General features: G+C 44.7%; 1 protein-coding gene across 2 annotated transcripts in view; it reads left to right on the plus strand.

Annotated features, from left to right (window-relative positions):
• FNBP1L (formin binding protein 1 like) overlaps positions 1-24710 on the plus strand; it is a 250502-nt gene that overhangs the window by 203174 nt on the left and 22618 nt on the right. For both annotated transcript variants that reach the window (XM_030205455.1, XM_030205454.1), the window contains exons 10-11: positions 13190-13299; positions 22826-22958. In XM_030205455.1, coding sequence (XP_030061315.1) covers positions 13190-13299; positions 22826-22958 — 243 coding nt within the window. The remainder of the gene's footprint in view (positions 1-13189; positions 13300-22825; positions 22959-24710) is intronic.

The following is a 24710-nucleotide window of genomic DNA, read 5'->3' on the forward strand; positions in this document are numbered from 1 at the left end:
ACACAATGTGTACAGCTTGCCCTTTAGAAATTATTAATAGTAGTAGTAAACTAAATTTGTTAAAGTCTGAAGCCTCACCTACGGTTGAGACCATATGGACAGATTGGGGAGAATACCTTTTCTTTACAGTGGGCAAAGGATTCCTTTTGCTATTTGGGGATACAGCTTGCAGCTAAAACTACAGCATTATACTCCTTTAATGTGCATAATTTTCTAGAAATTACCTAAAGGCACTCGGACAGTTAGAAATCGCTCCCTCTGTTGCTGATTGGAAAATGAAATTTCACCTTTTATATGATAATTGACAATGACGTGGGTTGATAGATTTGCAATATAACCAAGCACGTTTAAGAAATATATACGACTGGATATTGGATTGGCAAGACTGTACTTCTTTACTGTATGAAAAAGCTTTTTTAGCACCCTGTCATCTCATTAATTCTTGTACGCACTGCATAAATTATTGCTTCTCTACTTGATAAATAGTATAATATTCCAAGCATTATGAGAAGTCTGGAAGATTTTAGTACAGCAATGGGATTGTAACCCGATTATTACTAATATATTACCAATAAGGAGGAATGCGGCATTTTCACCAGGGTAGAAATAGGATTTTTGTTTGATGAGAAGCTGGAGGATTTGACCTTGACAGAGCATTTGCTCAGGAATGATGGAATGCAGATAAAATACGTGGACCTTCAGTGTTGTATCCCTACCCAATAGCGGAAGGGGCCTTTTACTAAGTCATGTAGGTGCCTACATGTGCCCAACACGCGTCAGTTTGGAGTTACCTCCTGGCTACTGTGTGGCCCATGCAGTAATTTCATTTTTGACGTGCGTCCGCTAAGTGCAACAGAAACTATATTTTATTTTCTGGTGCGCAGCAAAAATCAGGTGATAACTCCGACTTGACGCTAAGTCAATGGCTGACGGTAAGGTCTCAGACCTAAAATGAACGTGCACCAATTTGCATTTTGCTGCACGTCCATTTTTGGCAAAATTTTTAAAAAAGGCCTTCTTTACAGGTGCGCTGAAAAATGGATCTGTGCACGTCCACACTACTGCAGCCCAGTTTTCAGGTCACTTTAGTAAAAGGACCCCAGGGTGAGCAATTTGCATTCTGTCAGATAAAACATTACACCCTGTCCCTGAGAGTTTACAGGGACAAATAGAGGAAAATTGCAAGTTAAAAAAAATGTCTATATCCTCAGATAGAGTGTCTATTTCAGGAATACAAAAGGCACTTCAACTAATAGAGGGAAGCAGAGATCTGTGCAGATTTAAGGGAATGTCAGTATAGGATCTTAAATAGAGCCTATTTTACGTAGCTGCAAATGAATAAAGCAAGGAGAATACGTATTTCTGTGTATCTAAAATGTAATATGAAAGAAAACAGCTTATATCATTCACTTTGAGATTGTCCTGTTATTAAATGCTTCTAGAAAGATTTTAATAAATTTTCTGAGTCAATTAATATGACAGCAGATTCAAACTGTTCCAGAATCATTTTTGCTTGACATGGTTAATAAATTAGGAATCCAAGGAAAAGGCAGTAAATTATTTTTCCGCAAAGCAGGACTTGTGGTGAAGAACTGCATTCTTCAATCTTTGTGCATATGGATCCTCCTTCATATTGGGTAGAGGAATAAGTTGCATACTCTTATGATGTGGGAAGCTAGAGAAGCACACATTTCTTCTAAATGGAAAAATATTTCGTTTGATATGGGAAACTTAAGAACATAACATAAGAATAGCCATACTGGGTTAGACCAATGGTCCATCTAGCCCAGTATCCTGTTTCCAACAGGGGCCAATCCAGGTCACAAGTACCTGACAGAAACTCAAATAGCAGCAACATTATATACAATCTTTGTCCCCAAGAGCTAGAAGCTTGATATTAAATAAGTTGTGTTAGGTTACAGCGGCGTACCTACCTTATATGGCACCCGGGGCGGAGCACACCCCCCCTGGACAGAGTACAGGCAGCACACACACCCCAGGGCAGCGCACTCCCCTCCTCCAAGCAAGAGGGTGGGTGGAGCAGGTGGGCTCTGTCAGCTCTGCCTGAACCCTGCCCCCTTCAGATGTCAACTTCCTGTTCCGGGGCAGGGGACCGACAGAGCCAACAGTGCCCACCTGCTCCACACACAACCTCTCTTCCAGCACCCAGGGTGGACCGCCCCTGCCCTAGGTATGTCAGAGTTAGGTTGCAGTTGGAATGTTTTGCCCTAACTATTTCAGATGTGCTTGGATACTCTGGTAGAAGACCAGGGCTAGGGGGAGGAGAGGGATTGAGAGAGTGGCAGGGAAGCTTGGCTGTAAGATTATAAAGGCACAGGAGGTTATAAAAAACAAAAGCTCTTGGCTCTAGGGGTGGGGGGGGGGGGATTTTTGGTTTGATAATGAACCAAAAATACTATTTGTTATTTCGTTAATTTAGAAAAATTTAATAAAAATTGTTTAAATTAAAAACATTGTCAGATTAGGCTGAGCTAGGGATTATGCAGTTTTGAAAAACAGTTTTTTTCAGAATTAAGCAGAACTGAGTAACTGAGGTAATGTTCCTGCATTTGTGAGCTCAACCAGTATAAATGTCCTTGGCATGACATGATGGTTCATACTTTGCCGTTGAGTATGCATAGGGATGGAGTTCACATGTACACATCTAGATGCTGAAATATGTTACTTTATATCTGCTCTTGAGCAGATGTGGTTATGCCTACATTAAAGCATGTCCTATGCCATATTCACTAGTAGTTTATAGAGATAAGCAGATGCCTGCTTCTCTAAAATTTCACCTAGGTAGACACCTCTGTGGGTGCCTGCCCACAGTGCCCTGTTTTAAAATTACGCTCTATATGATAAAAGGAAGCAGGACATTCTCTTAAATCATGTATTATACCATTTATGATAGTTGTGAAGGATCCCTCCGCTTCTCTCGGGAAAACTCTGGCCTCCAGCCCAAGTTTTCTATATGATATTCCAGTTAGGTACAACTCCCTGTAATCCTCCAGGTGTACCCTCTGACCTGAGGTACGTCAGCAGTACTATTCCAGCACAGCTCCCGAGATATCCGCCAGGGAAATTATCCCAGCGCTTTCAAGAATGCAATCCCAAAAACAAACAGTTTAGAAAAAGTAGATTTTAATAATGCAGTTCCAAAAGCAAATCAGTTCAGAAATCTCCACAGCTTCAAAAATGCAGTTCATAAACTACTTACTACTACTACTACTACTTAACATTTCTAGAGCGCTACTAGGGTTACGCAGCGCTGTACAATTTAACAAAGAGAGACAGTCCCTGCTCAAAGAGCTTACAATCTAATAGACAAGTGAACGGTCGGTCCAATAGGGGCAGTCAAATTGGGGCAGTCTGGATTCACTGAACGGTAATGGTTAGGTGCCGAACGCAGCATTGAAGAGGTGGGCTTTAAGCAAAGACTTGAAGACGGGCAGGGAGAGGGCTTGGCGTAAGGGCTCAGGAAGGTTGTTCCAAGCATAGGGTGAGGCGAGGCAGAATGAGCGGAGCCTGGAGTTGGCGGTGGTGGAGAAGGGTACTGAGAGGAGGGATTTATCCTGTGAACGGAGGTTACAGGCGGGAACGTAAGGGGAGATGAGGGTAGAAAGATAGTGAGGGGCAGCAGACTGAGTGCATTTGTAGGTAAGAAGGAAAAGCTTGAATTGAATGCGGTATCTGATCGGAAGCCAGTGAAGTGACTTGAGGAGAGGGGTGATATGAGTATATCGGTTCTGGCGGAATATGAGACGTGCAGCAGAGTTCTGAACAGATTGAAGGGGGGATAGATGGCTAAGTGGGAGGCCGGTGAGGAGTAAGTTGCAGTAGTCCAGGCGAGAGGTAATGAGAGCGTGGACGAGAGTTCAGGTGGCGTGTTCAGAGAGAAAAGGGCGAATTTTGCTGATGTTAAAGAGGAAGAAGCGACAGGTCTTTGCTATCTGCTGGATATGCGCAGAGAAGGAGAGAGAGGAGTCAAAGATGACTCCGAGGTTGCGGGCAGATGAGACGGGGAGGATGAGGGTGTTATCAACTGAGATAGAAAGTGGAGGAAGAGGAGAAGTGGGTTTTGGTGGAAAGACGATAAGCTCGGTCTTGGACATGTTCAGTTTCAGGTGGCGGTTGGACATCCAGGCAGCAGTTCATAAACCAACAGGACATGAATCTCAGCAGTCTCAATGATGCAATTCAAAATAAGTAATCCCAAAAGCCAAAAACATTCCACAAAGAAAAACAAGCAGTTCAAAGAAAACAAGCACTTCCAAACAAACAGTTCAAACAAACAGTTTAGAAATCCCATCAGCAGTTCAGAGGCAGAGAGCTCCCGGGGGTCCCCTCCCTCCTCTGGCCAGCTCTATCGCCTGGCTTCCTCCCACTTGACCCCGTCGCTCCCTGGCTCCTCCACGATAGCCACTGCCCTCCCTTGTTTACCAAGACCCTGCATGAAGCTGTTACCTGCTGTCTAAACCTTTTGCTTGTGGATCTTGCCAGAGCTGCAATCTCCATCAGCCTCTCTTACCTCACTTCTTCCTCCTTTTCTTCTGCCTTCCATTCCATGGGCTCCTCGCCTCACCCATTCCCCAGCTGATCCTCCTCCCCCTGATTAGCTTCTTAGAAGCTCCCCCTCCATTCCTGACCTCCCCTCCGTTTCTTGGGTTTCACCTTTATCTGCCTTTCCCTTGGGCTCCACTGGGGGCTGCTGGGATAGGAAGTCTTTGATTCTGTTGTAAGACTTCCTCAAGGGCTGCTGGGAATCGTAGTTTTTACCCTGCCTCCAGCCCTCTGGGGAAAATGATTTATGCTAAGAATCTGGGTTGTCCCCTCCTCTGGGCCTTATCTTCTCCGCCGCCGGTACCCCTCCCCCCCCCCCCCCCCCCCCCCCCGTTCCCTTATCCCCTTCTTCACACAGTTTGCATATATTCAGGTTTTAGCCCAATAGTTTCCTTCTCTTCCTTTGGTAAGAAAAGAAGAAGGCAACCGATCTACAAGTTCCACCATGGAAGAGAAGAAAAGAGCAGACCTTATTGGAGAAAAACAGTCTTTAATGGGTTGTTTCAAAGCTCCCAGGACTTGCAAACGAGTCCCCGACATGGCCATGTTTCGCCAGAAGTACAGGCTGCGTCAGGGGCCATAGAAACCAGTTGGTGTTAACCTACACACTCCACCAAAGCTGATTAATGTGTCTCTTCCTGGGTCCGTTTAAAACCATAAAAACACATTTGCACAGCAAGTTTCTCTTCCTTTGGCCTACCAAAACAATTGGAACCAGCCTCTTTTGGACTCTGGTACCATAAGCCTTAATTCACAATTCTTATTTTTATATGCTCTCCCATAGGGCTGGATTTAAGATTTTGATGCCTACAGGCAAGACCAGACAGTGGATCTGTGAGAGTAGAAGGAAGGGGAGGAATTTCAGAGATCCTTAGGACTGAGGATCCAGAAGACTTGAGAAAATCTGTAGTGCTACAGTAGCTCGTCTTTAAAGCTGCACATGGCACTAAAGTATACAGTGGTGGAAATAAGTATTTGATCCCTTGCTGATTTTGTAAGTTTGCCCACTGACAAAGACATGAGCAGCCCATAATTGAAGGGTAGGTTATTGGTAACAGTGAGAGATAGCACATCACAAATTAAATCCGGAAAATCACATTGTGGAAAGTATATGAATTTATTTGCATTCTGCAGAGGGAAATAAGTATTTAATCCCTCTGGCAAACAAGACCTAATACTTGGTGGCAAAACCCTTGTTGGCAAGCACAGCGGTCAGACATCTTCTGTAGTTGATGATGAGGTTTGCACACATGTCAGGAGGAATTTTGGTCCACTCCTCTTTGCAGATCATCTCTAAATCATTAAGAGTTCTGGGCTGTCGCTTGGCAACTCACAGCTTCAGCTCCCTCCATAAGTTTTCAATGGGATTAAGGTCTGGTGACTGGCTAGGCCACTCCATGACCCTAATGTGCTTCTTCCTGAGCCACTCCTTTGTTGCCTTAGCTGTATGTTTTGGGTCATTGTCGTGCTGGAAGACCCAGCCACGACCCATTTTTAAGGCCCTGGCGGAGGGAAGGAGGTTGTCACTCAGAATTGTACGGTACATGGCCCCATCCATTCTCCCATTGATGCGGTGAAGTAGTCCTGTGCCCTTAGCAGAGAAACACCCCCAAAACATAACATTTCCACCTCCATGCTTGACAGTGGGGACGGTGTTCTTTGGGTCATAGGCAGCATTTCTCTTCCTCCAAACACGGCGAGTTGAGTTCATGCCAAAGAGCTCAATTTTTGTCTCATCTGACCACAGCACCTTCTCCCAATCACTCTCGGCATCATCCAGGTGTTCACTGGCAAACTTCAGACGGGCCGTCACATGTGCCTTCCGGAGCAGGGGGACCTTGCGGGCACTGCAGGATTGCAATCCGTTATGTCGTAATGTGTTACCAATGGTTTTCGTGGTGACAGTGGTCCCAGCTGCCTTGAGATCATTGACAAGTTCCCCCCTTGTAGTTGTAGGCTGATTTCTAACCTTCCTCATGATCAAGGATACCCCACGAGGTGAGATTTTGCGTGGAGCCCCAGATCTTTGTCGATTGACAGTCATTTTGTACTTCTTCCATTTTCTTACTATGGCACCAACAGTTGTCTCCTTCTCGCCCAGCGTCTTACTGATGGTTTTGTAGCCCATTCCAGCCTTGTGCAGGTGTATGATCTTGTCCCTGACATCCTTAGACAGCTCCTTGCTCTTGGCCATTTTGTAGAGGTTAGAGTCTGACTGATTCACTGAGTCTGTGGACAGGTGTCTTTCATACAGGTGACCATTGCCGACAGCTGTCTGTCATGCAGGTAACGAGTTGATTTGGAGCATCTACCTGGTCTGTAGGGGCCAGATCTCTTACTGGTTGGTGGGGGATCAAATACTTATTTCCCTCTGCAGAATGCAAATAAATTCATATACTTTCCACAATGTGATTTTCCGGATTTAATTTGTGATGTGCTATCTCTCACTGTTACCAATAACCTACCCTTCAATTATGGGCTGCTCATGTCTTTGTCAGTGGGCAAACTTACAAAATCAGCAAGGGATCAAATACTTATTTCCACCACTGTATGGGCTCAGGTTCCTCCTTAATCTGGATATTTGATGATTTCAAATTTTGGCAGCTTACTCAGTTGCTATATTGTCTGTGCCTAAATCCAGTCTCGATCTCCCTGCTACCCTAGTCCAGTCATTGCAATGACAGTCCTTGGTCAGGGGCCATACCTCCTTTAGAACTAGGGTTACCATATGGCTCCAGAAAAAGGAGGACAGATTGAGCCAGCCGGGTTTTACTTCCATTGCTTTCAATGGGTGTTGGTAGGTGAGAGGAGGCTAATAAACAGAGAAATACAGCTTTATGTTTTATAATGAGTTAGAAAACCCAGATCCTTATTAGGTCCTGTTTGTTGGGTGTCAAAATATTCAATCATTCTTATATCAAAGGTCTTACGTTCCTGTATTGTTTTAAAATTACCTTTCAGTATTCAAAGAAAGAATGACACTTAAGTAAAAGAGAGGCTGAGGTTACTATTTTGGTTTGCTGCTCTTATATGAAATGTTGACATTTTGTGTTGGATAAAGCAAGGGAAAGACTGATCAGACTGCTTTTCTCTCTTTCTCTGCCTTGTTCGTCATTACAGATCGCAGATGTCTCAAACTAAAAACACAGCAGATAACAAATTCCAGTTGCTGTGTGCTTGATTTTATCTGCATAAATTACTTGTTAGCGGAGGTTGAGCTAAAATTAGCATGAATACAGATTTGATTTTTTTCCTTAATTATGAGAACCAGGAGTTAGCAATGACATCGTATCTATGTCTATCGTATGTTGCACCAATGATCAGTCTTTCACCTGTGGGAGCCCTTTATGGACACTAAACAGTTGTTTGTCCACAACAGGGACCACATTGAATGCTGAAAATTTGTTTTGTGAACTGAAATGCTATTTTAAAACTTAAAAAAAAAAAAGTAACACCAGAAGTTGTTTTGTTGAGCAAAATGCTTTTCCCCGACTTATGAATAATTTATCGTTTCTTTCTGTTTCAAATAAACTGTTCAGTGGTCTTTCAGGATGGTAAGCACTGTGTGCTAATCTGTGTTTTCATGTTAGCGCAAAAAAACAAAGCATGGAAACATTTGCTTGAAATCTGTCCTTTGTCTTTTCTTTTATTGATTTTTTGATGAACTGTGTGAATTTCAGTGCTCCTGAAAGTGAGGGACTGATAGCACTGGCCCCAGGTGAGCTTGTTTGGGAGTAGGTGCTATTTGGACTCCCTCAAAGCTCAAATCCTGAAGTAGGGCCCCCAGTACTATCCAAGTACTGGGCTTTCATGAACAGACTACCAGGTTGTATAGTGGTTTTGTGATGTCTGGTTTGCATTTGGAAGACATGAAGAGGAATCAATGCATTCATTTCATGTGTAACTTGCCAGTCTTGGACCCAGGTTTTATCTTAGAAAGTCGAATGTACTAGATTGCTTTGGTCAGTGCAAGTATCACGAGTGTGTTTAAACTAAATAGTTGCTTCCAGTTAATAACTGATATTTCTAGTTTTCATTTCAGTAGCCCATATGCTGCTTTTTTTTTTTGCTACAAAGCAGAATAAATGAGTACAATCCCTCCCAATGTTCAAAACTATTTAACCGGCCAGGAATGACTCCTGGCTGGTTAATTAGGATTTAAGCGCCTAACCGTGGATATTCAGCAAGAGATAACTGGTTATCTTCCGCTTAATATCCCTGTTAGCCAGTTAGACATGATTATTCAGCACCAAACCGGCTATGTTGAGTGGTCAAAATAGGCCACTTAAATAGCAGGCATATCTGTGACTGCTAAAAAGTTAACCGGTTAGCGCTGAATATCAGAATAGCCGGTTAACATTTTAGCAGCCAAAATAAACCCAAATATTCAGTGCTGTATCTTCAACTTTCACCTATTTATGTAGGTTAGGCCAATTGTTCCTGTAAGGTACTACTACTACATAGCTGAATAATGGTCAGTCACCAAAGAGAATTCAATTTAAAACTATACTCAGTGACTCGGTGGTCTCCATAACTCAACTCACTTGTCACCTGGATTACTGTGATATTATCCGTTCAGTAAGGTCATTTTGGAAGACAAACACACTTGTTAGATCTGTGTAGTTCTGAGATTCAGGGTTGTCCTGATTCTTTCTCATACGGGGCTGCTGTTGTTGACCTGCTTTGTAACTCTTAAATAATTCTTAAATGTCAATAGCCTAACAATTTTTTTTCTTTTTTTATAAATAAAAATCTAAAAGTTTTTTTTTAATGTTTAAATTTGTTTATTGAAATTCCAATGCTGATAAAAACTTCCAACACAACAACAAAATAACTCAAAGTGAGGCATGATATATCCCAACAAGGCAGAGATTAGAGAAGGACCAACCCACCCAAGAGTTATAATATGAAAGGGAATAAATATAAGGGGCCCAGATTGACAAGAACTGTTTATTTCTCTTAAAAGATAGACCAACCTTTTGCCTCTTCACCAACATAGTATGATGTAACATACTCCTCCAACCCCAGAAAGAAGGGGAATCCAGGACAGTCCAAACTTTCAGGATTGACGTTTTACCTAGTAATGCTGCCTTGCGGATTAGTTGCCACCCCTGTTCTGCAATATAAACAATTCATGTTTGTCTAACAAAAAAACCCCACAGTGACCGAGAGTGGTGTAGTTGACCCCAGAAGATGTTCTAAATAATGAACAATCTGAGTCCAAAATTGACAAACCCTTGAACATTCCCAGAAAGCGTGGAAAAATGAATTAGGTTGTTGACTGCATTTCTTACATAAAGGGAGTTAATTCCTCCCATATTAAATAACTGAGTTTGAGTGATGTATGCACAATGCAGCACCACATTCTCTTAGATCTGCTGCTGTTGTCAAGTTTGGAATCCGAGCAATCAATCTGCCAAGATCCAGGGAAGCAGGTGACCTATACAAAACCCATCCTCCATTTGTCTGACAAGTGTGATGTTTTTCAATGGGGAGAATTTCAAAATTGCTTTATGGAGACCTGAAATTGAGAGACGATCTCTGTTTTTTAATTCTAGAATATAAACTAGATCTATGGTGAGCAGACAGTGCAGTTGCATCCAGGGCAGAAACATAGTGTCGCAATTGGTGGTAAGCAAAAGTGTCTGCCAGTTGAACAAAGCCTATAATAGTAATAAAACACCAATTGGATGCGGTATGTGTTCCAAGCGTGAAACTCCCAGTCTCTCCCATCTTATAAAGGGCCCATTCTCAATCCCAGGGAGAAACTCCACATTCCCCCGAATAGGCAGGAGAGCAGAGGTGTGGGGAGAAATGCCCCAGAGACTAGTGAAATCTAGGCACAGTTTCCTTAAAGGATTTAATAGAATGCTTCCCTGCAGGCCAGAGGGGAATGCTTTCCCAGGCACCTGTAAGAGAAAGTTAAAATGCCAAGGAGAAAACAGCTCTGCCTCCACCTGAGTTGGGGTATAATCTGTTTTGTCCAGGAACCAATCACCCAGATGTCTTGCTAGAAAAGCCCGATTATATTTATACAGATCCGATAACCCTAAACCCCCAGCCCGCCAATTACCCAACAGCATTTGCAAAGGGACTTTCGTTTTTTTGCTACCCCAACAAAAACGGAAGAGATGCCAATGAAGACTTTGAATATCCTTCCTCAATAAATTGATGGGAAGCATTTGCAAAGTGTATAGCCATCTTGGGAATTCCACCATCTTAAAAAGGTGTATCTGACTATGCAACCCAAGGAGTAATCTCTGCCAAACCGATGTTTTCCACTGTGGAGTCTAGCAAACAAGAAATAATGAAATGCTATAACTCTGAGGTTGACAAACGCAAAGTGGAAGCAAGAGAATGATTCCAAGAATTCCAATAGTCATTCTTCCAAACATCAATGTTTTTATTCTCCAACAAAAATTGCCAGTGTAGATCAGACCCAACAGGGGCCGTGTTTCTGCAATCAGCCTTCCTCAGGGGTCCTGAGTTAAAATTCAGATGGTATCAGGGAGAATATTTGATGTATAAAGTTAATGTCAACAGGTATTCAAAATACGCTGTAATTCCAGTGCTTCCAATGATGTAATGTATATAGAGTCAAACTGATATCAGAGGATAGGACCTTAGCTATAGCTTTGCCTCAAAATTTAGCAACGATATGGGCCTATATGAATTCAGTGAAAAGGGATCTTTGTCTGGTTTCAATAAAACTATCATCTGTGCTGTTTGCAGGGATTCCAATATGATTGAATAAGTTCAATAACGAAGGCCCAAAAATTTTATAAAATTCTGCCTTGAATCTATCTGGACCAGGTGCCTTGCTAAGTGCGCCCCATCCAAGGTATCCTCAGCTTGTGGAGCATACAAGGTTTCATAAAATTATTTAAAAATATTGTTAATCTCTAAATCAGAAGTGTTTTTCCGCCCTGTACCACCAGTCAACTGCAGGATCTTCAAAGGGCCGCATCTGGCTTTCATCAAATGGAACAGCAATTTGCCTTTTTTCCAGCATGTTCATGATATTTATAGTACGTTGATGTATTGAGAAGCTTAAGAGTGCTGCTTTGGCACTTGCTGATTTCTGATTGCCTAAGACAATCCTATCCCGGATGACCTGTCTCAAGTTGCAAAATTTCTTTTTCTCTGATTTTCTTTCGACGGGCAGCGTAGGCAAAAATCTAAAAGTTTTAAATGTCAAAAATTTGCAAACTAGTGCTCAGAGCTGACTTGTTGAGACCTTATGTGAGCTCAGAAAATAGTAAGTTCTGTGGAGTTAACAACCAGAGAGAGACTGGAAACAGGAGAGTCACAGTTATGGATGAGACATTGGAGATCTTTCCTAGCAACAGGTTCAAAACTGGAAGAAGGTTGGGAAGATACCTAAAAAAAAAAAAAAAAAGCCTACAGTAAATGTCTTCTCCTCTTTGTCCCATTGAAAGAAGAGAGTCGCAGTAATGCAGGTGACAATAGAGCGGGATGGAGGAGACCACTAGGTCACAGAGTATAGAAATAATAGTAATAAAATTAAATTACTGGCCCATACAAAGCAGGTGAGGCCACCATGGGCCTCAAATGGCTGGGGGAGTAGGAACAGGCTGGGGAAGGAATCAGAAAATAGGCTGAAAGAAGAGGAGGAAAGGGATAAAAGCTAAGGAAGAAAGAAAGGCAAAAGGTCAATCCTTCCCTCCCTCCCAGCAAAGAGAAAAAATAAAATGAGCAAAAATCCAACAAAAATTTTTAACATATCAAAATTAAAATCAAATAATGTACCAGAAAATTGATTTCTTTGGCCCCTAAAAGTGTTGAGCAGCACCCATGGTTTGTAAATACTCTTCTACCCTGATTAAGAGGTCCATTTACAAAGCGGCAGTAATCCCAACGCGGCAACGTGGACTTACCACTCGCTAAAAAGGAAGTACCGCCAGGCTACTGCAGCAGCCCAGTGGTAGTTCCCACCCCCAGCACGTGTCATATTTGGCACTGCAAAAATATTTTTCTTTTTGTAGTGCCGGTGTATACCTGTCGGTAATCGGGCAGTGCCATGCGCTGCCTGGTTACCGCGGGAGCCCCTACCGCCACCACAATGGGTTGCAGTAAGGATGCCCTGCAAAATGCCATGCGGCCATTTCCTGAAGAAAAGAAAGACCTACCTTTTACCCGCTGTGGTAAAAGGGGGTTTTGGTGCGCATCAAAAACATGCACTGACACCAGTGTAGGCCCCTTTTTGCCGCAGCTTGGTAAAATGGGTCCTTTGGTACCTCTGTAAATTTATGTTATGCGTCCTGTTGCTTTAACAAGTCTCATGTTCTACACACTGTGTGACGTAAATAACCAGAGTTCTCATTTTCTTTTCATTTGTAATATTTATGGCATCATTCATCTTTATTTTTGTCTAGCAGGGTGCACCTAGCTAAGTGTTAACATTTGCATAAAGTACTCAAGTATTTTGGCAGCAGCTTAGTTTTTGTGATAAAACCTGTGCCTTCCACGAGTGTTAAGAACGCCCTCACCAACCGGCATCTGCTTTGCTTTTTACATTAGCTAGAGTGTGGCATAATGTGTGTGATGTGAGATTGCAGAACCTGTGAGAGACAAACATTCACTTTGTTCATGTCCCTACTTGTAGGGTCCTGCTCTAGAAGACTTCAGCCACCTGCCACCAGAGCAAAGGCGAAAGAAATTGCAGCAGAGAATTGATGAACTCAACAGAGAACTACAAAAGGAGATAGACCAAAAGTATTTTCTTAATTGTTTTTAATGTGCTAAAATTCTTACCTGCTTTTTCTTTTATCTTCACTCCCTCTCCCCTTGTTCTGGCCTTGTGAAAAATATTTTCTTTGCCCTTCCAAGTCATGTTATATAAAAATACAGTAAGACCTTCAACACAGTTTAGGAAACTTTTGAAATCCAAAATACAGTTTAAATCTGTGAGGGTAATTCTATAACAGTTCATCTATGTGGCATTTGCTCTATAAAGGAAAGTACAGTGCCTACATTCTTTTATAGAATACTACCGGAACTATGCATATGGAGTTAGGCGTGAGCACTTAACTCCAGCCATAGAGGAGGTATTAAGGTTTAAGCCTAAATGTCAGAGATACACAAATAGGGCTAGATTCTATATATGGCGCTGAACCCCCCCCCCCCCCCCCCCCCCCCCCCCGCTTAAGCGGTATTCTATAAGCCATGCCTAAAGTTCAGCGTGCTTTATAGAATTAATGCTTAGGCGGAGAGGTTGCGTGTAAATATAGGCACCACCATTTGCACCAACGAAAACGTGGTAGAAATGCCTGCGCCTAAATTTACACACGGGTCACCCATATTCTATAATTCCGTGGATAACTCAAAACCACACCCCCGAAACTCCCATGACTCTCTGATTTCCATGCCCCCTTTTTTGGGCTGCTCGTAAATTTTAGGCATGAATCCCATGCCTGCATTTACACGCGTAAGCCCCAATTAAATCTAATTAGTGCCAATAATTGCTCATAAATTATTGCCACTAATTGGCTCATTCTATTAAGTTGGGCATGGAAATCGGGAGCACGCCTAAATTTGTGCATGCAATTTTTGGCGACTTTTATAGAATCAGGGGGATAACTTTTTTTTTTCATTTTTTTTATTTATAACTTTTCAATAGTTTACATCATGATAATAATACATCAAAATGTATAGGAATTTGAAACATAAATTTTAAAGAATTCTAATACAATGAAACATTCCTTATAATTTTGTCCACAATGAGAGGATCCAAGAATAGGAAACAAATTTTTTAAAAGAATTTAACAATTATCACATATAGACTGGAAGGATGTCGGGAGCCTGCAGCCTAGACAGTGCAATTAACTGGGAGATGCCATCTCAGGGACATCTTGCATACTCTCCTTAGCTATAATGAAATCACGAAGTTTCATAGGACAGAAAAAAACGTATTTAACATCACTTAAGGAAATCATACATCTACATGGATATTGAAGAGTAAAAGTACCTCCCAGGGAAAGGATTCTTGGTTTATATACCAAAAATTCCCTTCTCCTGGTCTGGGTTTCCTTGGCTAAGTCAGGAAAGATTCGAATTTTTCCGCCCATGAAAACAACATTCATTTTTCTGAAGTAAGAACGCAAAATTAAATTTTCCATATCATCAAGCTGATCAATCCATAGACTGGTGGGTTGTGTCCATCTACCAGCAGGTGGAGATAGAGAGCAAACTTTTGCCTCCCTATATGTGGTCATGTGCTGCCGGAAACTCCCCAGTATGTTCTCTATCTCAGCAGGTGGTGGTCACACACAGCAGCAGCTCTGGCTAGGCCTCCAAGCCTAATTCTTAGGTTTTGTTGAGTGCCTGGGGTTGAGGGCTCTTTTGAGCAAGTGCAAACCTGGTGGTGCCAGGTCCCTCCTTTTCTCCCCCCTCCCGCTGGCTCCGTTAAAAAAAAAAAAATTTTGAACGTCCTTAAAGGCGTTTATTACGACGTTTATTTAAACGTTCATTGCAGCTACTCACTGGGACACCAGGTCGTTACAGCTCGGAGCGGAAAGCAGGTAATTTTTACCTTTTTATAGCGGGCAGGGGGTTCCCCGATTTATCTCCACGTGGCATATGGCGTCGGAGGGCGAGGGCGTAAAGAGTCGCTCCCCGGATCGCTTGGGCGCTTCTAGAGGGGATGCGGGGGTCTTAAAGTCTGATTCGCCCTTGTTGGGTGACAGTTTTGTGACCGATGAGTGTCCCGGTCCTTCCTCCGGTGTGGCGGTTTTTCCCGCCATAAACGCCCATCCCCCGCTCCTCGCCTCCGCCATCTTGGCCGGCCACGCGGCTCGGACGGCTTCTTCTTGGGCCGCCTTTGAGGTAGGAGACATTAATGCCATGAACGCCCTTAATTTGGGCGACGGCACAAAGGCGGCTAAAATTAAGCGCCGTTTTTCCCGCGCGGCTCCTTCGCGGAGTGTCGCGCCGGACGCCATCTTGGATGCGCAGCATGTCTCTCCCCCGCTCTTGCGAGCGTCGGTTGAGGGTGCGTCTAGGGCTGTTGCCCAGGCTGCGGAAGTGCACAGTCTGGGGGGTTTCTCCCCCGAGTTTATTTTGCTGCTGCATCAGGCCTTCCTTATGCAGAACGCTGCCCCTGCTCCCTCGTCAGGTAAAGAGGTTGAGGCCCCCGGAGGTAAACGCCCTCGGGTTGATTCCCAGGCCTTGGAGGACTTTGTCTCCTCCGATGTAGATGAGGGCAGCGTATCTGAGTTCTCCCAACGGTCCTTTGCGGATTCCTTGGAGGAGACGGATCCCCGCTCGGATGGAGCGGATGACCCCTCTGCAGCGTGACGTTTTAGCTCAGAGGATTTGCCCAACCTGTTTGTGCAGGCCATGGGCATTTTGAAGATTTCCTCTCCGGAGGACGTCTCTCCCTCAGCCCCTGTTGGCTCTGCCATTATGCTGGGGACGAAACGCCCGCCTAGAACCTTCCACGTGCATGATGCCATGCACACCTTAATTTCGGCTCAATGGGATGTCCCGGAAGCGAGCCTTAAAGTGGCTAGGGCTATGTCCCGCCTCTATCCTTTGCCTGTAAGTGAACGTGAGGCCTTTCTGTGGCCTACCGTGGATTCTTTAATCACTGCGGTGACTAAGAAAACGGCGTTGCCGGTGGAAGGTGGCACGGCCCTAAAGGACGCCCAAGACAGAAGATTGGAGGCGGCCTTAAGGTTGTCCTTTGAGGCGGCTGCTTTAAGTTTGCAGGCCTCAGTTTGCGGCTCCTATGTGGCCAGGGCGTGCCTGACTATGGTGCAGCGGGCTTCCCCCTCGGATCATTCCTTGAGGGCTGATTGGCCGGCCCTGGAATCGGGCTTAGCCTATTTGGCAGACTTGCTGTATGATGTCTTGAGAGCCTCAGCTAAAGGCATGGCTCAGACAATCTCTGCGCGGCGGTGGCTTTGGCTGAAGCATTGGTCTGCTGACCACGCCTCTAAATCCCGCCTGGCTAGATTGCCTTTTAAAGGCAAGCTGCTCTTTGGGGTCGAGCTGGACAAAATCGTGACCGATCTCGGCACGTCTAAGGGCAAGAAGTTACCAGAGGTCAGGGCTCGGGCTAGTACTCGTCCCGGTACCTCCAGAGGACGGTTTCAGGAAGCCCGTCGGTACCGGCCGGGCAGGTCGGGCTCCTCTGCCCTCTCTTCCTTCAAGAGGAACTTCTCCCCCAAGCAGCATTCCTTTCGCAGAGACCGCCGTCCCGGAGGTGCTCCCTCCGGTTCTCCCCCAGGGTCTCGTACCCAATGACGGGGCCTTGGTCCACGCCTCAGTGCAGATTGGAGGACGGCTGTCCTCGTTTATGGGCGAGTGGACCACAATAACTTCAGACGCTTGGGTGCTGGAAGTCATCAGAGACGGCTACAAGCTAGAGTTCTGCCGACCCTTAAAAGACGGGTTTGTACTCTCTCCCTGCAAGTCTCCGGTCAAGCTGTGGCAGTGCAGCAGACCTTGGACAATCTGATCCGCTTGGGGGTGGTCGTTCCGGTGCCAGAAAATCAGCTGGGCAAGGGACGTTACTCCTTTTTCTTTGTGATACCAAAGAAAGGAGGTTCTGTACGGCCTATCCTCGACCTCAAAGGGGTCAATTGGGCCTTGAAAGTTCGGCACTTTCGCATGGAGACCCTCCGCTCTGTTATAGCGGCAGTGAAGGCAGGAGAGTTCCTGGCATCCTTGGACATCAAGGAAGCGTACTTGCATATTCCCATCTGGCCTCCTCATCAACGCTTTCTGCGTTTTGCAGTACTGGGCCGACACTTCCAGTTCAGAGCCCTCCCGTTCGGGTTGGCTACTGCTCCGCGGACCTTCTCCAAAGTAATGGTGGTCATCGCGGCTTTCCTGAGGAAGGAAGGAGTTCAAGTCCATCCTTATCTGGACGACTGGTTGATCCAAGCCCCCTCTTATGCAGAGTGCGGCAAAGCTGTGAACCGGGTGGTTGCTCTTTTGAGCTCCCTGGGGTGGATCATCAACTGGGAGTAAAGCCAGCTGCGCCCGACTCAGTCCCTGGAGTATCTGGGAGTTCGATTCGACACCCAAGTGGGCAGAGTGTTCCTGCCAGACAATCGGATTGTCAAGCTTCAGGCTCAGGTGGACTAGTTCCTAGTAGCCTCTCCTATTCGGGCTTGGGACTACGTGCAGCTGTTGGGCTCTATGACGGCCACGATGGAAGTAGTGCCCTGGGCCAGGGCTCATATGAGACCACTACAACAATCTCTGCTGCTGCGCTGGACTCCGATGTCGGAGAATTATGCTGTGCGCCTTCCCTTGGACCCAGCAGTGCGCAAGGCGCTGAGCTGGTGGACGCAGACAGACAAGTTGTCTGCAGGAATGCCTCTGGTGACCCCGGAGTAGATTGTCGTCACGACAGACGCCTCTTTGATGGGCTGGGGAGCCCACTGCTTGGGAAGGACAGCGCAGGGGCTCTGGTCTCCTGCAGAGGCAAGTGGTCTATCAACCTCCTGGAACTCAGAGCCATTCGGTTGGTGTTGTTGGAGTTCATCCCGGTACTGGTGTTGAAGCCTGTACGGGTCCTGTCGGACAATGCCACGGCTGTGGCCTATGTCAACCGCCAGGGAGGTACCAAGAGTGCCCCTCTAGCCAAGGAGGCTATGAATCTATGCCAGTGGGCGGACGCGAACCTGGAGCAGCTTTCAGCGGCCCACATTGCCGGAGTCATGAATGTCAAGGCGGACTTTCTCAGTCGCCATACCTTGGAGCCCGGAGAGTGGCAGCTATCTGCTCAGGCGTTCTTGGACATCACGAAGCGCTGGGGCCAGCCGAGCCTAGATCTGATGGCGTCATCGGCCAATTGCCAAGTGCCGCGCTTTTTCAGCAGAGGACGGGACCCTCGATCCCTGGGAGTAGATGCTCTTCTCCAACAGTGGCCGACACAAGAGCTTCTCTATGTGTTCCCGCCCTGGCCCATGTTGGGCAGGGTGCTAGACCGGGTGGCAAAGCATCCCGGTGGGGTAATCCTGGTGGGTCCGGATTGGCCCAGACGTCCCTGGTATGCGGACTTGATCAGGCTTTCAGTCGGCGATCCTCTGCGGCTGCCAGTGGAGCAGGGCCTGTTACATCAGGGTCCCGTGGTGATGGAGGATCCCTCCCCCTTTGGTCTTACGGCCTGGCTATTGAGCGGCAGCGTCTGAGAAAGAAGGGCTTCTCAGACAAGGTCATCGCCACTATGCTGAGAGCGAGGAAGCGCTCTACTTCTACTGCTTACGCCAAGGTTTGGCGTATCTTTGCAGCGTGGTGTGAAGCAGGCTCACTTTCTCCCTTCACTGCTCCAATTTCTTCAGTGTTGGCGTTCCTGCAAGAAGGTCTGGACAAAGGCCTGTCGCTCAGTTCCCTGAAAGTTCAGGTAGCGGCTCTGGCTTGCTTCAGGGGCCGCCTGAAGGGTGCTTCCCTGGCTTCGCAGCCAGATGTGGTGCGCTTTCTCAAGGGAGTTAATCACCTGCGCCCTCCTCTGCACTCAGTGGTGCCTGCGTGGAATCTCAACCTGGTGCTAAGAGCATTGCAGAAGCCGCCTTTTGAACCCTTGTCGAGGGCATCTCTGAAAGACCTGACGTTGAAAGCAGTCTTTTTGGTGGCTATCACTTCAGCCAGAAGAGTTTCCGAGCTCCAGGCACTCTCATGTCGAGAGCTTTTTCTGCAGTTCACTGAGGCAGGAGTGACTATTCGCACAGTGCCTTCCTTCCTGCCCAAGATTGTTTTTCGCTTCCATGTGAATCAGCAGCTCTGTCTCCCTTCCTTTCGTAGGGAGGTCTACCCAGAGGAATACTCTGCTCTCAATTTCTGGATGTGAGACGAGTCATCATCAGATACTTGGAAGTGACCAATGATTTCCGGAAATCGGATCATCTGTTTGTCCTGTTTACAGGTCCTCGTAAGGGTCTGCAGGCTTCTAAGCCTACAGTGGCAAGATGGGCAAGGAAGCCAATGCAGCGGCTTAGGGTCCGTCTCCTTGGAAGAGATTTGCAAGGCGGCAACTTGGGCTTCGGCCCATACCTTTGCCAGGCATTACCGCTTGACTGTGGCTGCTCGGGCGGAGGCCCGGTTTGGAGCTTCAGTGTTGCGGTCAGGGATTTCTATGTCCCGCCCTGGGTGAGTACTGCTTCGGTACATCCCACCAGTCTATGGATTGATCAGCTTGATGATATGGAAGGTAAAATTATGTATCATACCTGATAATTTTCTTTCCATTAATCATAGCTGATCAATCCATAGCCCCTCCCAGATATCTGTACTGTTTATATTCTGGTTGAATTTTAGGTTCAAGTTTAGCCTTCAGTTACTTCAGGAGGACTTCGTGTTCAAGTTCTTCTTTCACTTGGATTCTTCAAGAGTTGAGACGAGTTTGTGTTACAGTGAGCTGCTGCATTCCTCTCCCCTCCGTTTTACGGGGCTGGATTGAGATTTAAATTCTGCCGGCACTCCCTCCCGCTTCGTGCGGCTGTAGGGCAGCTTTGTACCCCTCCCGCTTCGGCGGTGTTAGGGTCAGTCAGCTCCTCCCGCGGTTGCGGTTGCAGGATAAGCCAGATCCCCCCGCATCGGCAGGTGTGGTGTCCCTCCCCCGCTCCGCGGGGATGAGCTGGACGGATTCCCCTCCCCCACTTGTGTGGGGATGAGCTGGGTTAATTCCCCTCCCCCGTTTCGGCGGTGGTGAGCTGGGCAGAGTGTCCCTTCGTGGGTGTAATTCTCTAAGTGCTGAGTCCTGCGGATGGAGCTTTGATATCGACATACTGAGGAGTTTCCGGCAGCACATGACCACATATAGGGAGGCAAAAGTTTGTTCTCTATCTCCACCTGCTGGTAGATGGACACAACCCACCAGTCTATGGATTGATCAGCTATGATTAATGGAAAGAAAATTATCAGGTATGATACATAATTTTACCTTTGTCCACCTCCAATGCAAACGTAACAAGTAAAGGGGGATAACTTTTAAGGGTTTGTTTACTAAGCCACGCTAGCGGCTTCCACGCGACATTGCCGACACAGCCCATTCAAAGTGATTGGGCTGTGTCGGCACTAGCGCACAGCCAGCCGTGCTAGTGGCTTAGTAAACCCCAGCGTTAGTATTCTATAAGATAAACACATGTGATTCTCACCCACATGCCGCCATGTAAAATATGCACCGTATAGATGTGCATATTTACAGAATAGCACTTAACGTGGAATTTTGGAATGGACATATGTAGCAACGAACAGCAGGGTAGGTCCAGAGAAGCAGAAGACAACCATGAATGTGCCACATGCACTTTTATTGGATATTGACGCTTGGATAATGACCCAACTTGGGCAGAAAGCCACCTTCAGTGATCAACGAGGTTTTCAGTGTAGAAAAAAGGCGTAATGGTGCTACAATATTGACAGAGTCCGTGATGCAGGCAGATTCAAGAGAAGAGTGTTTAGCCTTGTTTTTTGCCTTTTTTCTACACTGAAGATCTCGTTGACCCCTGAAGAAGGCTTTCTGACAAAATTTGGCTGAGTTGGGTCACTTCCAAGGGACAATATCCATGTGGCAAGTCCATGGTTGACTGCCTTTGCTCTTCGTTGTTGCCTGTGTTCATATTGTGGAATGCTTTCACCTGTTCCTTTTCATGGACACACATATGTGCCATTATTCTAAACATTTACATGTATACTCTACATGTTAATATTAGCACCTTTTAATAGAATTAGCTCCTTGTAAGTTCTGTGTGTAAGGCAGACCCTTATGGACCTTTATATACAAACATATAACCATCTGATAAAAATTCCCACTATCAAGCTTGTGCAAAATAGATAATTTTTCTATAAATCAGATTGGAGATCATTATGGCTTTAAGGTTTATTTAATTCTGATAAGTCATATAGGGGTCCTTTTACCAAGCTTCGGGAAAAAGGGTCCTGCACTAGCGGTGGGGGCCATTTTTCCTGCGTTCCAGGGCCCTTTTTACCGCCGCGGGTAAAAAGTCCCCAGACAAACATGGTCATGCAGTAAGAGAACTCTTATCGCATGGCCATGCGGTGAGGAGCCCTTACCACCATTGAAGTAGCAGTAAGGGCTCCTGTGATAACCCAGCTGTAATCAGTTACCACCGCACAAGCCATTTCCGGGGTTTTCTTTTTCCCCTGGAGATGGCGTGCACTCAGGGTGGAACTACCGCCGGTGGCCACATTGGGCCGGTGGTAGTCCCAATTTAGCATTCAGTAAGTCCACTTTGGATCACTGACGCTTTGTCAAAGACCCCCATACAGTAAAGCTTCTCGGCCCAAAGATTATATAAAGTGGGAGAGTTTATCTGCTGGTTATATACTTGTATATAAAAGTTTATAAGAGCGCAGCTTATATATTCAGCACATACAGAGTTAAATTATATTTTGGGTTTCAAAGTTTGTTAGCTAGATTTCATATCATGTGCAATTCTGCAAGTGCAGGTATGAGGGTTGGCAAGCACTACTGCTCTGTGTCAGTGGCATTTATCCAAGAGAGGCCTCTTCTGTCCTGCATAGCCAAAGAATATAAGTGCATCTATTCTTTAGCCTATGTGAACCCCTCCAAATCTATTTGCTAAGATATCTGATGTTCCCAGGTCCAGCTTTTTTGCTCTCTAGTGGCTATCAGTGCCACCTTGCTAGCCTTTGTTGAAGCTGTTTTTATTTCAGCTTATTTTTGTTCTTTTCTAAAACTTTTTTTCCTACTTTTATCATGGATAATGCAAGGCCTGCAACATGCATAGCTGTTTTCACTAGTGGGTGCACACAACAGGCCGGGCCCCTCTGTAGCTAGACTTCATGCAAAGACTCAAAAGTGGGGCATGTTAGTCCACTTAAATGTAGAGAAATAAAGGGAATTAGATATAAAAACAAGAATATAAGGTAATATATTTTATTGGACTAACTTAAAACATTTTTGACTAGCTTTGGGAGCTAAATCCCCCTTTCTCATGTGGTAATAAGGATCCAAGACTTGTATTAAATGCTAAAATTACATCAGGAATCCTGAAATTGTAGAATTCTGTCTCTTTCCCCCCCCCCCCCCTAAAACTCTTATAAATTTTTGAGAGAGGCGAAAGCTGTAAAACTTAAAATGTGTGTTGTGGAGCTGTGGATAAAACTGTTCATTACTGATGTTCCTTATATTTGATTAATGTTTGTTAAATGCCCTAGAATGAAACAGAAGGGAAATGAATACAATTGTGTTAGTGTGATACTTTCATCTTTCTAGTTCTAGATGTTCACAAATGTATCTTTATTGCAGAGATGCACTGAATAAAATGAAAGATGTGTATGAAAAAAATCCACAGATGGGCGATCCAGGCAGTTTGCAGCCCAAATTAGCTGAGACTATGGGCAACATTGATCGCCTCCGAATGGAAATCCACAAGAATGAGGTTAAGAGATATCAGATTATTCCCTCTATTTTCCTATTCTTGGATTGCAGTTTATGCTGTTTTAAAATTGCAGGTGTGGGGAAAACCTTTCTTGGTAACCCAGGCAGTATATTGCTTTTAAAAATGTTAAAAAGAACCAGTCCAAAGACTGTTCTCTGTGGCACCTCACTGGTAATATCCCCTTCTTTGGCATGAATTCCATTTCCAACTATTCTGTGTCATTTCCCATTTAACCAGTTTCTAACCCAGTCTGTCACTTCAGGTCTCATTTTCAGTGTACTCTGTTTACTTACGTTACCTATGTAGAGCCATGTCAAATGTCTTGTTTTAATCCAAGTACACTTCTGTTGAGCATTCCTTTGTGTAAATAACATTTTATATAAAGTATTAGTTTTACCTTAGGTTAACCTTCGAACCGGGCTTGTTATAAATGGTAAAAATATTTTTCTCCAGGGGAGAGGTTGCTTACACTTTTCCCCCACCTCAGTTGATTTGGTAGTAATAAAGATAAAATAAATCAAGCTGGTGATCCTGGTTAGGAGATGAGTCTGCAACCCCATTCAGTTCCCTCTGGTAGCTAAAATATATGGATCTATGTTAGGCCTTGATATTTGGAAATGGGGCTTCCTGGCAAGGTTCTAGTGAAGGCTTGTACAGATGTACCTCTCACATACCCTGATTGTGGGAGGTTACCCCTCCTCTGATATTTCGGGCTGAAATATATGGATAGAGAGAATTGACAAATGCTTAATTAAGGTTCTGCAAAAAGATGCAGGAGTTTAAAACATTTTATTAATTAAAACACATCTGCTAGTTCTTTATTTGCATGTGGACAGCATACTTACACAGGCTACAGGTCAGTTTCTGCACAAAATCTAGCAAGCTTACTATTATTCCTTTTTATTTATTTCAGTGTCCTTTGTATCAGTCCAGTAGCTGAAACAGTATAAACGTTCTGCTGGATCAGTTATATTGGATCTGTATGTCTTACCAATCTTTCATAAGTTTTAAAGTCTCTGGATGTAGAAGTCCCTTGACAAATTCCTTTGCTCTGCTGTCTGTAATAGAATCAGCTTTAGTTCAAAAATGCCCCATTTCTGTACAGATTTCTCAAACTCCCCCATCTGGTTTTGTTAAACAGTTGAGACAAAAGCTAAACATGGAGAGACAGGAACAATACCAGAAACTGAAAACAATCTTAATTAGCAACAATCCAACTTATATAAATCCCATTAATATAGAATGCGATCCCTTCAGCGACTTTGTAGCAGTAATGTCTGCTCAACCTACCTTGGGACAGGTACCTACAAATCAAAACAGCTTTAAACTTCTGACGTAGCATTTAAATAAAATCAATCTGTACAGGAAAGTGGCACAAACAGGTAAACCATTAGAATAGTTATATAAATGCAGCTTCATCTAACAAAGGCAACTTAGACATTTACGAGAGGACCCCTCAAAGGGCTGAATAATAATTTTCTCTCCAACAGTAATCAGCAGAAATTATTCTGCTCATAACAGAATAATAGGGTGTTCTCAATACAGTGTAGGATGGAAGTACAAGGCTATAGAGAAATTCTTGATAAGTTTACTGACATTCTACCTACGGTCAAAATAAAGTCAACATGATGGCTATATTATATTTTTTTCTCAAAAGACTTATGTAAAGCAATAATGGAGAGTGCACGTACATGTATAAACGTTATTTAAAACTTCAAAAAGAATGGATTATTTGACATTGCTGAAAACTGT

The sequence above is a fragment of the Microcaecilia unicolor genome, chromosome 6, assembly GCF_901765095.1.
Source record: "Microcaecilia unicolor chromosome 6, aMicUni1.1, whole genome shotgun sequence".
In the NCBI taxonomy this organism is placed as follows: domain Eukaryota; kingdom Metazoa; phylum Chordata; class Amphibia; order Gymnophiona; family Siphonopidae; genus Microcaecilia; species Microcaecilia unicolor.